Source organism: Crotalus tigris, unplaced genomic scaffold (assembly GCF_016545835.1).
Source record: "Crotalus tigris isolate CLP2741 ecotype Arizona unplaced genomic scaffold, ASM1654583v1 scf7180000019161.1078591, whole genome shotgun sequence".
NCBI lineage: Eukaryota > Metazoa > Chordata > Lepidosauria > Squamata > Viperidae > Crotalus > Crotalus tigris.
The window spans coordinates 773,855-787,753 of NW_024097408.1; the positions used below are offsets into that span (position 1 = coordinate 773,855).

At 40.8% G+C, this 13,899-nt stretch overlaps 1 protein-coding gene across 14 annotated transcripts in view; it reads right to left on the reverse strand.

The window, feature by feature from the left end:
* Positions 1-13,899, reverse strand: part of SHANK1 (SH3 and multiple ankyrin repeat domains 1) — a 120,408-nt gene that overhangs the window by 49,425 nt on the left and 57,084 nt on the right. For all 14 annotated transcript variants that reach the window (XR_005558719.1, XR_005558718.1, XM_039360211.1 and 11 more), the window contains 9 exons: positions 13,642-13,845; positions 9,263-9,334; positions 8,366-8,474; positions 8,111-8,262; positions 6,884-7,051; positions 6,541-6,657; positions 4,364-4,441; positions 2,324-2,390; positions 359-644 (listed from right to left, as the gene is read on the reverse strand). Coding sequence is in view for 12 of the 14 variants with exons in the window: in XM_039360211.1 (XP_039216145.1) it covers positions 359-644; positions 2,324-2,390; positions 4,364-4,441; positions 6,541-6,657; positions 6,884-7,051; positions 8,111-8,262; positions 8,366-8,474; positions 9,263-9,334; positions 13,642-13,845 (1,253 nt within the window). In the remaining 2 variants the exon portion in view is untranslated. The remainder of the gene's footprint in view (positions 1-358; positions 645-2,323; positions 2,391-4,363; positions 4,442-6,540; positions 6,658-6,883; positions 7,052-8,110; positions 8,263-8,365; positions 8,475-9,262; positions 9,335-13,641; positions 13,846-13,899) is intronic.

Consider the following 13,899-nt stretch of genomic DNA (forward strand, 5'->3'; position numbering starts at 1 on the left):
TTCTTTTTAATGTTTGGGTCCCTCATTCAGCACAATAGGTACTGGAAGCTTATTATTGGTATTTGGGAGTAGGGCAAGGAGGGGAATACCAGGTCCATTCTAAATCTGAACATGTGGTTTGATTTTTGAGGATTTTTTTTTGGTTGGGGTGCAACAAAATATGAGGCTGAGAAACAATGGTTTATGCTCCGTGGATTTCCCACCCCTAATCATTTTCTCTTATATACATGCACCACTTAAGATCTTAAGTCCATGGTGAGTGGGTGTTAAATCCTTCCCTTCTTCTACCAAACTGATCAGATCACATCTATTTATCTAAACCAGTTCTAAAGTTTCCAATATGGATCTCCAGTCTTACCTGGGTCGACCACGCTGTTTTTTGGCTTCATCTGTATGGCGTCCCCGTGATGGCGAGCGGCTGCGAGCACCACGGGGACTACTGGAGCTGCGCAATGTTCCTGTGGTGATCTTCTGGCCCTGGACTGCTACTGTGGCAGGTGGGATAGATGGCTGGGCATAAAGCATCCAGTCTGGGAGGTTCATGCTAGTATCACTGTTGGCCCGCAACAAAGTATGTGGCACTGTAAGGTTCTGAGGGCCATCTCGGCGTCGGCTGGCATATTGTGGAGTCTCCTGGAAAGGGACTAAAAGGAATGGTGATGTTAGTAAAAAGCTAAAAAGGAAAAATAGGGAGAGCTGATGATGGGTAATGATGATGCTGTGCTTTAAAATAAGCAGAAAATTCTCCTTTGAATCTGAGGAGCCAAAGCAGGGGCTTGAAAAGATTTTTGTTTTCATAATTCAGGCTAAACTGTCTACCCTAACCCTTACCTAACCCACTGATGAAGATACCCATTTGTTCAATGTGGATCCTGAGATCCTTCTGGCTCTTGGCTTTGCTGAGAGAGGAGAGAAGGGGGCATTAGAGAAGAGTGAATACAACATTATGGGAGTAGCTCCTGATATGAAAGCCCTGAAAGTGGGGAATGTGAAAGGAAGACAACCCAACGGGAAAGAGGTTGAACAGGTTTTTGCCAAAATGTCCTTTGCAGACTCTCTCTTCCCTTACCAGGTCCCTACTGTAATTAGCTTGCAAGGGTATAGCTATGAACGTGTATGGCTGCATAGCATTGCCAGTTGCAGGAGGAGGACACAAAACTGGTTATATTCCAGCAGAAGGAGTTGACTAGATGTTATGAATCTGCTAGATGGCACACAGATCTGAACAGAGTGCAGAATTCACTTAAATGGGCCCGAAGCAGAGGCATTAATGGTAATTGGCTCTGGTGTTGCACGTTGAAAGTGTTGGTCACCAGGTTGCTGAACCTTGGTTTTACAAGGAGTAGGAAAAAAAAACCTGGAAGACAATTTGGTGAAGGCAAGGTAATTATTTGCTTGAGGAAAAAAAGGTCAGGAACAATAGTGCAGCAACTAGGAACAAAGAGCTTTGCACTGAAACAATGCACTTTCTGAAATGAAAGGCGCACTCTGTGTCACAGAGTCCAAAAAATGTCAAATTCCTGTCAGCAAGAAGGGCTAAGTCACATACTAAAATCCCAGCAATATAAAATCTCAAAATAATAAGTGAAATTCCTAGCTGCTGCCATCACAGTTCTTATTATTCTCGTCTCCCTAGAGATGAGGCAGCAAAAAAGAGGAACGGTAGAATCCATATTCTATTATACTCATAAGGGTTTTTAATTGTGTTTTATTTATTTGTGTTTATATGATTTCTAGCCTACTTTACTAATAAAAATAATCCAAACATTGCCATATGCATTTAAAATGAGACAATAATTTTTATAGAAAAACAAAAGAAAACAAAAAGCAAGGTAAAAATCACTGGAAAAAAAAGACTTTAAGCTACATTTAAACTGTTTCAGTTCCCATGGTGACTTTCCCCATATCTCTCCGGAAAGAACTTGGAAATTGTTAGTTTTGTCTAAGTTCTGAAATGTTTGCTAATAATCCTTAGCTTCTCTGGAGAACTACATGCTCAAGGTTTTTATTTGTATATGTAAGTTTGGAGATGTGGTGGATCAATAGCTGTGATATGTACAAAAGCAGATAGTCCTTGTTTAGCAACCACAGCTGGAGTCAGCAACTCAGCTGTTAAACAAACCAGTTGCTAAGTGAAACCACAACTGCATTGACAATCTCATTTCAACTTTCGCAGACTGAATGTGAGGATTGATTGTAAAGTTACTTTTGCATTACCCTCATAACTCCAAATAGTTGCTAAATAACTCACTAAAAAGGATTACCGGTACCTGTATTTTTGTAGAGTGTCCACATCAGTCTCCTTTCCTCAAATCAAACTTACCTACATCTGAATCCCGATGGCTTTTGATCAGCTCCCCCAACTCAAAATTTCCTGCAATGACTGCCACCTAAGATAGAAAGAAAATGTATCTATGTAAACAGAAAACTTTCTTGCTCTACCTCTTTTTATATATATTAGATAATGAGGAAATTGAAGTGCCAAGATGCCTACTGACCCCTCACCCTCCCAAGAGATGCACCAAGCTTCCCAAAACAGTACAATTTTAAAACCCCTGAAATCTTGTGAGATTTCAATATTCTTGCCCAGGTATGAAAAGTGGCCTGAAAATGCTGCTGTCTTATCTCTACATACAGGTAGTCCTTGACTTGTGACCACAATTGGGACCAGAATGTGGTTGTAAAGTCACATGACCATATTGCTTAGTGACAGCAACCCCAGCACTCCGTTGCTGTCATTAAACAAATTCCATTGCCCATTAGCCAAGGATCCTCCCAATCCAAGCCATTCTGGGCTTGGTCCCACCCAACCCAAGATTTGATAAGATAAGGTAAGATAAGGGACTGCCTCCAACTCCCCCCCCCCGCCATCATCCTATCTCCCCCTCATCTCTGCTCTTTTGGCCATCCTGCACTCTGTCTTGGTGTGTCATGGCTCTGGGACTACAAGAAGCCTGAGCACAATGCAAAGCCACATCCACCTCTGTAAGCCTCAGCTACCCCAGCAATGAGATGCAAAGCCACGTGCTCTGAGAAGCTCTAACAGCCCTGTGCAAATCCACAGTAGTCTGGGAAGCCCCAACAGCAGCGGCCTAGGAAGCCAGCAGCACGGTGCAAACCAAAGCAGCCCAGACAGCTCCAGCAATGGGGTGCAAAGCTATAGCTATGCCAGGAAGACCCAACCACCCCAGCCTAGAGATCCTTGTTGCTCTGCATTTTGGGATGCCAGCTGACCTTTTCTATCTTCTTATTCCCACTGCAGATGAGGTATGCCTGTTCTGACGGTACACCTGGAAGCTGCTGGACAAATAAGGCAATCTTTTCCAGATCTCACGAAGAAATTGCTGTACATGATCTTGGGAAGAAAGCCTCATGTAGCCAGCAGCTGCCTTCTGAAGGGCCAGGCTGGCAAAGGTCAGCTAGGGCGAGCAGGGCTTCTAGAGTGCAGGGAGTCCAAACGGCATAGATGGGGGTGAGGAGATAGGTGGGTAAAGGGAATTGAAGCACCACTGTAATCATAAATGTGAGCAGACTATCAAGTATCTGAATTTTGACAGTGTGACTGAGGGGGCTTCTGCAACAGCTGTAACTTCAGGGACCAGCTGTAAGTCCCTTTGTTCAGTGCTGTGGTAATTTTAAATAGTTGCTGAAGGAATGTAACTCAGTGTCTACCTGTATGAGAAATAAATACTGAGAAATCCCTAAGAAACTGGGTATTTCTCAAGAGTGGTCTTTAATTCAAGCTGGAGGAGATGACCATTCTACTTCAACACATCTGACTAATACCAGATTGGCAAAGGCTGGCAAAAGCAACATCCATGCTTACAAGGAAAGACTATATGCAGAATCTACCTTCTGATGTCTTCAATACCTTATTTTATTCCAATATCATCTGAGTCCGATGTTGAGCCAATGCTAGGGGGACATGAGTCTTTCTCAGTTTTGGAGATTTGAGACAAGGAGAGGATAGGGCTCTACTCCCTCCTCCCAATTATCTCCTATGTCATACAGGTGATGACACACTGGGACTGCAGTACTTGTGACAACTTTGGGGACCTTAGTGCCAAAATCAAGAATTTACAGAAACTGGCAAGATATATAATACAATTGTACCAATTTCCTTGAGGAAAAATATGAACTAAAAATTGTACTGTGATGTCTGCAAATTGAGACACAGGAGTCATGACACAATTACTCCTTTTCCTAAAATATCAAATTAAATCTACAAACACCCACATTTATAGGCTCTAATGCAGAAGCACTAGAAAAGAGGGAAGGTCAGGGGCTCAGCCCTATGATGCCTGGGATCAAACTGCCAACATGCTCTGCTCTCATTCTCTCTTGGACCCAGCTCACTGCACACCTGGAAGGCAGTTTGACCATGGTTGTTCTTGATCTCTTTGTTAGCTCCTCGGTATAACAGGATTCGGGCACAGCTTTCCTGGGAGACAGAGAAGGGAGAAGAGAGAAGGAAGAGAGCCCAAGGAGAAAGACATAAGAGACAGCTTCCACGTTTAGCAATTTCAGTGGACGGAGGGGAGAGTATTAGGAATGGACTTATTAGAGATGGCCTGACTTTGGTTCTTTTTACATTCCAGGGCAGATTAACTCTACACTTCTTAAATACATATTATATGTATATTATGTTATATTATTATATTACATTTTTCTCAGAATGCTAAGTGTGGCCCCAAAAATTTGAACTTTTGGGGCCACATTTGGAATTTTGAGAAAAACAAAAGGCTGCCAAGGAGAGGAGTCATCTGTCACAAAATGGTTGCCATGGGGAATGATGCACAGCCCATTACAACAGATTCATTTCATAGAAAATCACACTTAGGAAGCTAAAGATAATGGAAGGCACTGATTTCTGGTCATACCCTATATTTTACTTCTTAAAAATGTCTCTCAGTCCATGTGAGTTCAAAGATTCAGGAAATAAACTCATCAGGGAAGTGGATTCCAATGCTTCACTATGAATTACTCACCATTAACTGATATTAAAATTTAAAATGAAGCTGGCAAAATGAGAAGCAAAGCATAAATAAGTACATTGATGATTTTGTCCCATTTGACAATGGTAAATCCAAACAGATCAAATTATTTTTTTCCTCTCCCTCTTCACTACTACGTACCTATAATCCCTGCAACATATGAGAATTTCTCATTATATAGATAGGGCAAAGTGGGACGAGCATTTGGCAGAAGATCTTTGATTAAGGTGTGTAAGTTTTTGTAAGAAACCGGTGGTCACCTATGTGTGAGCTGGGCAGCTATATAAATTTGTTTAATAAATTAATAAAATTTAAACAATCAAAATGATGGCTGTGTACATAAAAAGGCATGGTTTTCACATTATAGTTGTGGCTGCCATGTTAACTTATTTGACTTCATCCCTGTGAACAGCTCTTCTTCGGATTACAATTCAGGACAGATCAGTATTTTTTCAAAGCTGAACCTGGAAAGGAAAGCTGCATTTGGGTGGAATGCAGTACTAATACTAATATTACTGGAATGCTTCCAAATTGGCCTTCAAGCTGCTTTCAGTGTCCTCACCCTCACAAATACGGAATATAGGAAGTGGAGGATGAGGAAGGGCAGAATCCTCTTTTGTGTTCCTCTAAACAGTGCTTCTCAATTTGGCAGCTTTAACATGTATGAACTTCAACTCCCAGCATCCCCCAGCAGGCATGCTGACTGGGGGATTCTGGAAGTTGAAGTCCACACATTTTAAAGTTGCCAAATTGAGAAAGAACAACTCTAAAACTTAATTGTAAATGATTGTTTCCTGTTTAGTTAAAGAAAATGTCTCATGTTAACAAATTCCAGAGCAAATGATCAATTCTACAGAAATAGATTCTTGGCTTTACTGGCATGTCTTTTTAATATTCAAAAGATGGCTTTGCAAATTTGGAGGTGCACACATTTAAAAGAGCCATTTGGTATAGTGGTTAAGGCATTGGACTAGAAGCTGGAAGGCCATGAGTTCTATCCTTCCTTAGGCACAAAGCCAGCTGGATGACCTTAGATCAGTCTCTTCCTCTCAGCCTAGGAAAGAGGCAATGGCCATTTCCTTGCCAAGAAAACTATAAGGACTTGTCCAAATAATTTTTGAGAATTGGATACAACTAAATGGAAGACAAAAAATTAAAGTAAATAAATGAATCTTCCAATGTGGGTATCAGCCCCACTAGCTAGGAAAGACTGGGAAATCAATTCAATGTGAAGGCTAAAAATTCTTGTATTGAGATTAGCTACCATACAGAATCTTGCAAGTTTGTATTTTTCCTTCCCTATTTCTTATACCCACTGAATTAGGGAGACCTTGGAGACACTGACATTAGGGAGATCTGCTTGCCAATATCATCTCCAGAACATTGCTTCAGCCCCTTTTGCCTAGATAATGGTTCCTGCATATATTACTGTCATGATCATCATCCTTACTCTCTACAACAGGAGTCCTCAGCAGGAGTCCAGACTTTCAGATGCTTTAATCACTTTATTGATTAATGTTGGAGTGTAAAAATTAATCATTCTTACCTTGTTGTAGAGTGCACAGATGTGCAATGCTGTATTCCCGGATGCGTTCTGTGAACCTGGCTCAGCACCGTAAAAGAGCAGGTGTTCCAAATGCTGGGAGTTTCCATGTTGGCAGGCCTGGTACGTGGAGAAGCAGAGGTCAGGAATGGAAGGTGGGGCTAGATGGTCAGATGGACAGGTGCAAGTCACAGCCACCCCCCTCAATCTTTAGACTTCGAGCCAGCCCTAGCAGGAAACATACACAGGGCATAAGATGGCTTGCTAGCTGTCTTGCCCACACAATTGAGTTACCATGCATGGAAATTTGGGATGGCTGGATTTTGAGTGGTATGTAGGACCTCACCTGGTGTATTTCTTGCCAGCCATTTTCATCAGTGGTGCCAATGTAGGCTCGATTGTACAGCAGAAGTTCACAGCAGTGTGGGTCACCTCCAACCATAGCTGTATGGTAGAGTGGGGTCAGCCCCCGGCGGTCCTTATAATTGGGGGAGCCACCCAGATCCAAGAGCGCCTGTGTAAGCCAAGGAAAAAATACAGCTGAGCAATGGCAGAAGCAGTCCTACTTTACTTCCTATCCCAGTGTTTCTCAACCTTGACAATTTTAAGGCATGTGGACTTCAACTCCCAGAATTCCACAGCCAGCATTGCTGGCTGTGGAATTCTGGGAGTTGAAGTCCACATGCCTTAAAATTGTCAAGGTTGAGAAACACTGTCCTATCCTGAGTGAAGTCAAACTTGCTCGGTGGCAATTTTGGGGCATCAAGCAGAATTTAGTGGTAACACATTGACTAGACCGTGCTTTTCTTACTTTTATTTTTAAAATCCGTTATTTCAACTCACAATAACTCCAGAAGTTGTGAGTACTTCAACATTGGAGGTTTTTAAGAAAGGATTGGACAACAGTTTGTCTGAAGTGGTATAAGATTTGAACTTGAAGACCTCCAACACCCCTTCCAACTCTGTTATTCTGTTAACTCTTTCCCTTTTGTGAAAGGATTCCAGGATAAAATCAAAAGTTTGCTTCCAAGGGTGTCTTCTGAAAATGACTTATCGTGTCAGCCATAGGCTTCTCTATCATTTCTCCAAAACTGCAATAAATAACTTTCACTTCCCCAAGTATAATAAACCCAGGATCTCTTGATTATTATCTCAGGCATTCTGAAATTCTTGCCAAGCATGTTCTATCAAGCTGCTGCTGAAAAATATTACCCATTATACTGGATTATTATAATTGTTTTTATCTTAATTTTGTGTGCTATCCATTCACTTGTTGAGCTAGGCAGAATTTATTATGCTTGCACCTTAAGCAGGCACCCAGCAAATTGGTATATCACACAAATCCTGACACAGATTGCACAGATTCTCAACTAGGGCTGTGTACTCAGAGCAAAAATGCTAGATCCTCAGGGCAGCAGTCTTTTTTAAATATATATTTATATTATAAGAGGTTCAATGTGCATTATTAACTGACTATGCCAATAGACAGGAAATAAAAAGGTTGCTTTGGATCTTTATGTGCTCCTTTCACATTTGCCATAATCGCCGAGCACAAATTAGCATTTGACTTTACCATGAGGGCCGAATAGTGGTGTGAACAGACAGCTTTGTGAACTGCTGTGGCTCCATCTCTTGCCCGGAAATCTATGTGGGCACCGCCAAGGCACAGTAGCCGGATCACATCAATGGTTCCATCTAATTGGGCAGCCAAGGTCAAAGGTGTTTCTGCAGAGAAAACCTTGCATTACTACTGTGGAGAAGGATGTTGTGTAGCTGGCATCCAAACTCACCTTTTCCTCTCTCTTTGTGTCTCCCAGTTAAGACTTACCACCGGTATCAGAATCATGATAGTTTGGATCAAGCCCTTTGTCCAGGAGCCGTGCCACTTTTTCAGCTGCTCCATGTTGCACGTATTCCAGGAACTTCTTCAAACCCGTCTGGGGAAAGATTTGTCAGGGATAACCAATGAGGATTGGGAGAAATGGGACAGAAAAGGGCAATGTAGGTTTAAAAGAGGAATAAGGCTGAGCTGGATCAAAAGCTCAAATCATTTATAACTTCTTGAGGTTGGACAAATTTTAGTTTAAAAAAGAACAACCTGTCCCCAGCAATCTTCTCATCCACACATGTTGGAGCAAACAACTGTCTTCCATTATAAGCTTCATTTTACTTTTTACATGAATTATGTATTTGTTTGCCTCCAACATTTACTAAAAAGGTTAGTAAAACTTGCCTTAAAATTACTAAAGGTTTAACTCCTTTATTTTGGAATTTGTTAAAAATGAGAACATTTCAGAGCCCAAAACAGGCAATCTGCTGCAAAATTCTAGCGATATTTTGGGGATGTTCAAAGACGGTGCAGGAGCTATAGGTTGCTTGCCCCTTACTAAGCAGAAACATCTGCTAGCTGGTATTCTTCTTTGCATTAAGTCTTATTTATGCAGTCATGTCAATACAGAGACCAAATAAGCAGCCTGATCTTTTCTTCTTATTAATCTGCTAGGAGGCTAGTACCTCATAAAAGGAGTAGGGAAGATTAAATAAAAAGTAAGCTCTTTATACTTTGTCTTATTTGCATAATAGAAATCTAAAAGGACACGCTAACTTTACACATTGGATGATAATTCAAAAAGTTGGGATTTTTACAGCCAATTTAGATTCTCTCCAGATCCTGACTTTTTTATTCTTTCCATAGAATTTTAGAAAACTCTCTTTCTTATCTCACCTTTGTGTGGAGTTTTGCTAGCTGCTTCTCATCTAGGTTAGTTTGCTTGTATACTCGAGTCTTGTAGCGGAACTGAAAAGAAGATGACAATAAGGGGACCAGAGAGGAGGGGGAGGGGGGACATTTACTGCAGCTATACACAGAACGGATACATTTGCAGCCTCAGGTAAAACATGAACTAATGTAAATACGCCTGATGATTTCTTTCTCCTACACAGATGCTACCCATTCATGGCTTGTTTGAAGGCTAGTATCTAATTCAACTGAATGGCACAATTCTGCAAATTTAAAACAAATCATGGATTTCTTCTCTGGCACCTTCTGGCATCACAAGACAGCAGACACAAAAAACCTTGATGGATTGCTTACAGGTGTGTAATCACAGTTGTTGCCTAAACATTTCCAGAATCCTCATAAGCATCTGTCTGATTCGGGCAGTTGCCACCTTTCTTCCTAATGCTAATGCTCTCCCTCCATACATTAATTTTCTTGGAGTGACACTTTTAATCGTCATCAAATGATCAGGTCCAATTTTTAATTTTCAATAATGTCCAACAATTAGTTCTGCCCTAAGGCAGAAAATCAAAAGCACAGCTGGATCCAGCAGGTCTGGGCTATTGGTTATAGATCCCTCCAGTATTTCTTGACAATATGACATGGTGCAAAGGACACTTTATTCGTAGCTTTACCTAAATCTAAAGCCATTGTTGGTTCTTTTAGTTCAGAGTTACACAACTTGTAGGCTGCATATGAACTCTGGTACATGTTTTGCAGCCCCCTAAAGCACCTCTACCACATCAACCCCAGAACAAAAATTTGGCCTGCTTTTGGGAGTGGCCGGGAGGGGGGGAGAGAAATTGAATAAATTTTTCATTGGTGCCTTAAGCTTAAGCTTTTTCAACCCATTCCATCCCTTTAACTATCACTGATACCCTCCCGTCCAATAAATTAGAGTATTTTTTCAGGTATGGGGTTTACCCACTAGAAAGAGACATCTGCAGGGAAGGTCAAGAGTAGGCAAATGATAAAAGGAACATCATACTATTCTGATGCAAGTTCCACTGCATGCTGCTAAATGAATTCTGCAGGATGAAATGTGTGAGAAATACTGAATTCATAACACTATATGGGCTTTTAGTATTTATGCACACATTTCTGTGAGTGCCTATGTTAGAAAAAAGAATCTCCAGTTCCAGTTCCTCTGAGCATTACAGCTTTAATTTCCATAGATCTGAAAGAAATACATCATCTTTGAATTATTCATATGATTCAGTACCTCCCACCCTTCAAGAAATGACTCAAGACAAATCTATAGTTCCAGACCTTACCTAATTTATCATTTTCCCTCTGTTGTTTTACCTTGTCCTTCCCACTCTCCTGCACTACATGCATCTGATTAATCATATGGCAAGTTTACGGGCAAGGATTCCTTACTGTTAATCTGATTATGGCCAGTCTTTCAATCTCATTGAAGGTTTTAACAGGACTTATGCATGACTAACTTCTAGATCCAAACTGCTATGGGCTATATTTCACTGTAGCTTAATAAAAGGCAATTACAGTTCTGGAAAACACATTCAATTTTTATCATTTCCCTATATTTCATAATTTTTCAAAACTCTTCCACACTGTAGATCAGTTTCTTTGTAGATCCAAACATTGTCAGGATGATAGATACTGTACATAATCTTGGATATCCAGCTAAGGTTAGATATATTTGATGCATTGTTTTTTAATCTTGAGAAAACTCTATTCCTATTATGAATGTAAAGGAAATAGATAAATACTTAACAGCATTATGTTTTAGATATTGTAATTATAAAAAACAGTGGCTGACATTAAGTTTGTGAGGCAACTGGCAAACAAGAGAAAATTTGCACATACAGGTTGTCCTCAACTTACAACAATTCATTTAGTGACCGTTTGAAGTTACAACAGTACTGGAAAAAGTAACTTATGATAGTTTTTTCACACTTATGACCACTGCAGCATCCCCATGGTCATGTGATCAAAATTTGGATATCTGCCAATTGACTCATATTTATTATGGTTGCAGTATCCCAAGGCCACGTGATCCTCTTTTGCGAACTTCTGCCAAGCAAAGACAATGGGGAAGCCAGATTTACTTAACAATCATGTTATTAACTTAACTGCACTGATTCACTTAACAACTGTATCAAGAAAGGTCATAAAGTGGTGCAAAACTCATTTAACTGTCTTGCTTAGCAACAAAAATTTTGGGCTCACTAGTTAAGTCAAGGACTACCTATGCAATGACATATTTTTTAAAAAAACTGCAGAGCCTGATGAAGGCTTAATGGACATATTATAATATAAAATGCTGTGTGAAGCCTTTCCTTTTCTGCATGCTACTTAGAGATTATCACAGAGGAACGGGAAGGAAATCAGCTCATCCTGAGAATCCATGCCTCTGTAAGTCAAGTCAGATGGTTACAGATATAGATAGTCCTTATTTAGTAACCACAGCTGGGACTGGCAACTCGGTCATTAAATGAAGTAAATAAAACATTCTTTTAAATCTTGCTTCAGCTTTTCTTTGCAACAGACTTATGAAGGTCATAAATGTGAGGACTTTTTCATTACCATTGTGTAACTGGAAACGGTTGCTAAACAAGGCGTTCGCTAAATGAAGACTACCTGTATTTACATCACGGGTGTCAAATTCGCCGCATCACGTGTTGCGACATATTGCGACTTTTTTTGCATTGCTAGAGGTGGGGTGGGAGCAGCCTCCATATGATGCAACTAGCCCGTGGGCCGGCAGTTTGACACCCCTGATTTACATCTATAGGGGAAAAATGGATAACCTATATAGCTAAAGGGCACATTTGTGGCTTCTGCAAATTATACCAAATTTCAGCAATCTTCAGTTTTATTGAAACTTTTCTCATCGAGTTTCAGTAAAAATGGAAAAAGTGGAGTATAGTCCTTGATTTAGATTTTACAGATCAATTCTTCCCACATACCCCTTCCCCCCAAACACACACACCCAGGTCCCAGGAAATACAAGTCCTGCCCATTTTGATGATAGTAAAATACTGTTGCCTCTGTTTATTTACCACTGTTTATTTTATTGGCATAGTGGCCATGGCTACTAAAAAAATTCCCCCAGGCTTGAAAGTTCTCAGTCTGGGGTTCTGGCCAGTTTATCACTTTCCCCAAGACTTGAATGCATTGGTGAGTAAGGAAACCTCTGATGGAGAGCAAAAAAATCAGTGGGGCCTCCAGGACAGGCCTCCTATAAAAGAAAAATATGAGTTAGATGGCTGGAAGAAGTCGCTAAAATGTTCCATTTAAAATCCCTAATACAATTCCCTTACGTAGAAGCAAGCTGAACCAGCTACCCATTATCGTGGGGATTCATAGCCAATAGGAGCAGTGGAACACAGCGACTTGTCCCACATTGACTTTACCACCACATTGGTTCAGTTCACTACAAGGCTAGGCAACGAAATATTCGGCACTTTAAAATCAACTTGTCTGGCCAGCACAGTGCTTTTATTTTATGTGCAATTATTGACTAGCTGTCAGCAACCAACAAGGAGAAGAGGAGAAAATGATAGCTTCGCTCCTAGTAGTAGTAGGAATAATAGGAAACAAAGGTGAATCAAGTGATAGAAGCCTCGAGAGGAAGGAAACCAGAGCCAAAAATATCATCATCATCATCATCATCATCATCATCATAATAATAATAATAGTAAAGTTGGAAGGGACCTTGGAGGTCATCTAGTCCAACCCCCTGCTCGGGCAGGAAACCCTACACCATTTCGGACAAATGGCTGTCCAGTCTCTTCTTAAAAACTTCCAGTGTTGGAGCATTTACTGCTTCTGGAGGCAAGCTGTTCCACTGATTAATTGTTCTCACTGTCAGGAAGTTTCTCCTTAGTTCTAGGTTGCTTCTCTCCTTGATTAGTTTCCACCCGTTGCTTCTTGTCCTGCCTTCAGGTGCTTTGGAAAATAGCTTAATTCCCTCTTCTTTATGGCAGCCCCTGAGATATTGGAATACTGCTATCATGTCCCCCCTTGTCCTTCTCTTCGTTAAACTAGACATACCCAATTCTAGCAACCGTTCCTTATATGTTTTAGCCTCCAGTCCCCTAATCATCTTTGTTGCTCTTCTCTGTACTCTTTCTAGAGTCTCAACATCTTTTTTACATCGTGGTGACTATTTAGATTAGAAATGCTTCTCAAGTTGGTGATGATGTAAGCAGCCTTTCCTACTCTGGGATTTTGCAGATAGTGGATAACTATATGCATATATCGCTATTTTTTTTAAAAAAAAATAAACTACCAGTTCTCTCCCATAATGCTCATCCCTCTCTGACACAAGAGTGCTGTCAAATAAGCAGCAGCCTTACCTCAAGATAGGGTACCCCCTTTTCAAAACTCTGTGGGTACTCGCGCAAGAGTCGCTCTTCATCTAGGAATTTCGCATCCCGGCCATTGGTGGCTGGCTGGAAGAGTCCATAATTTAGAACATCTTTGAGGCTTTCGTTGAGGGTGCAGAGAATTTGTTGTTTTGCCACCCAAATGGCTGCATCAGGGTTGAAACGTAGGCATTTCTAAAGCAGAAACAGGCCATGCAGGAGAAGGGTGTGGATAGAAAGCAAAACAAT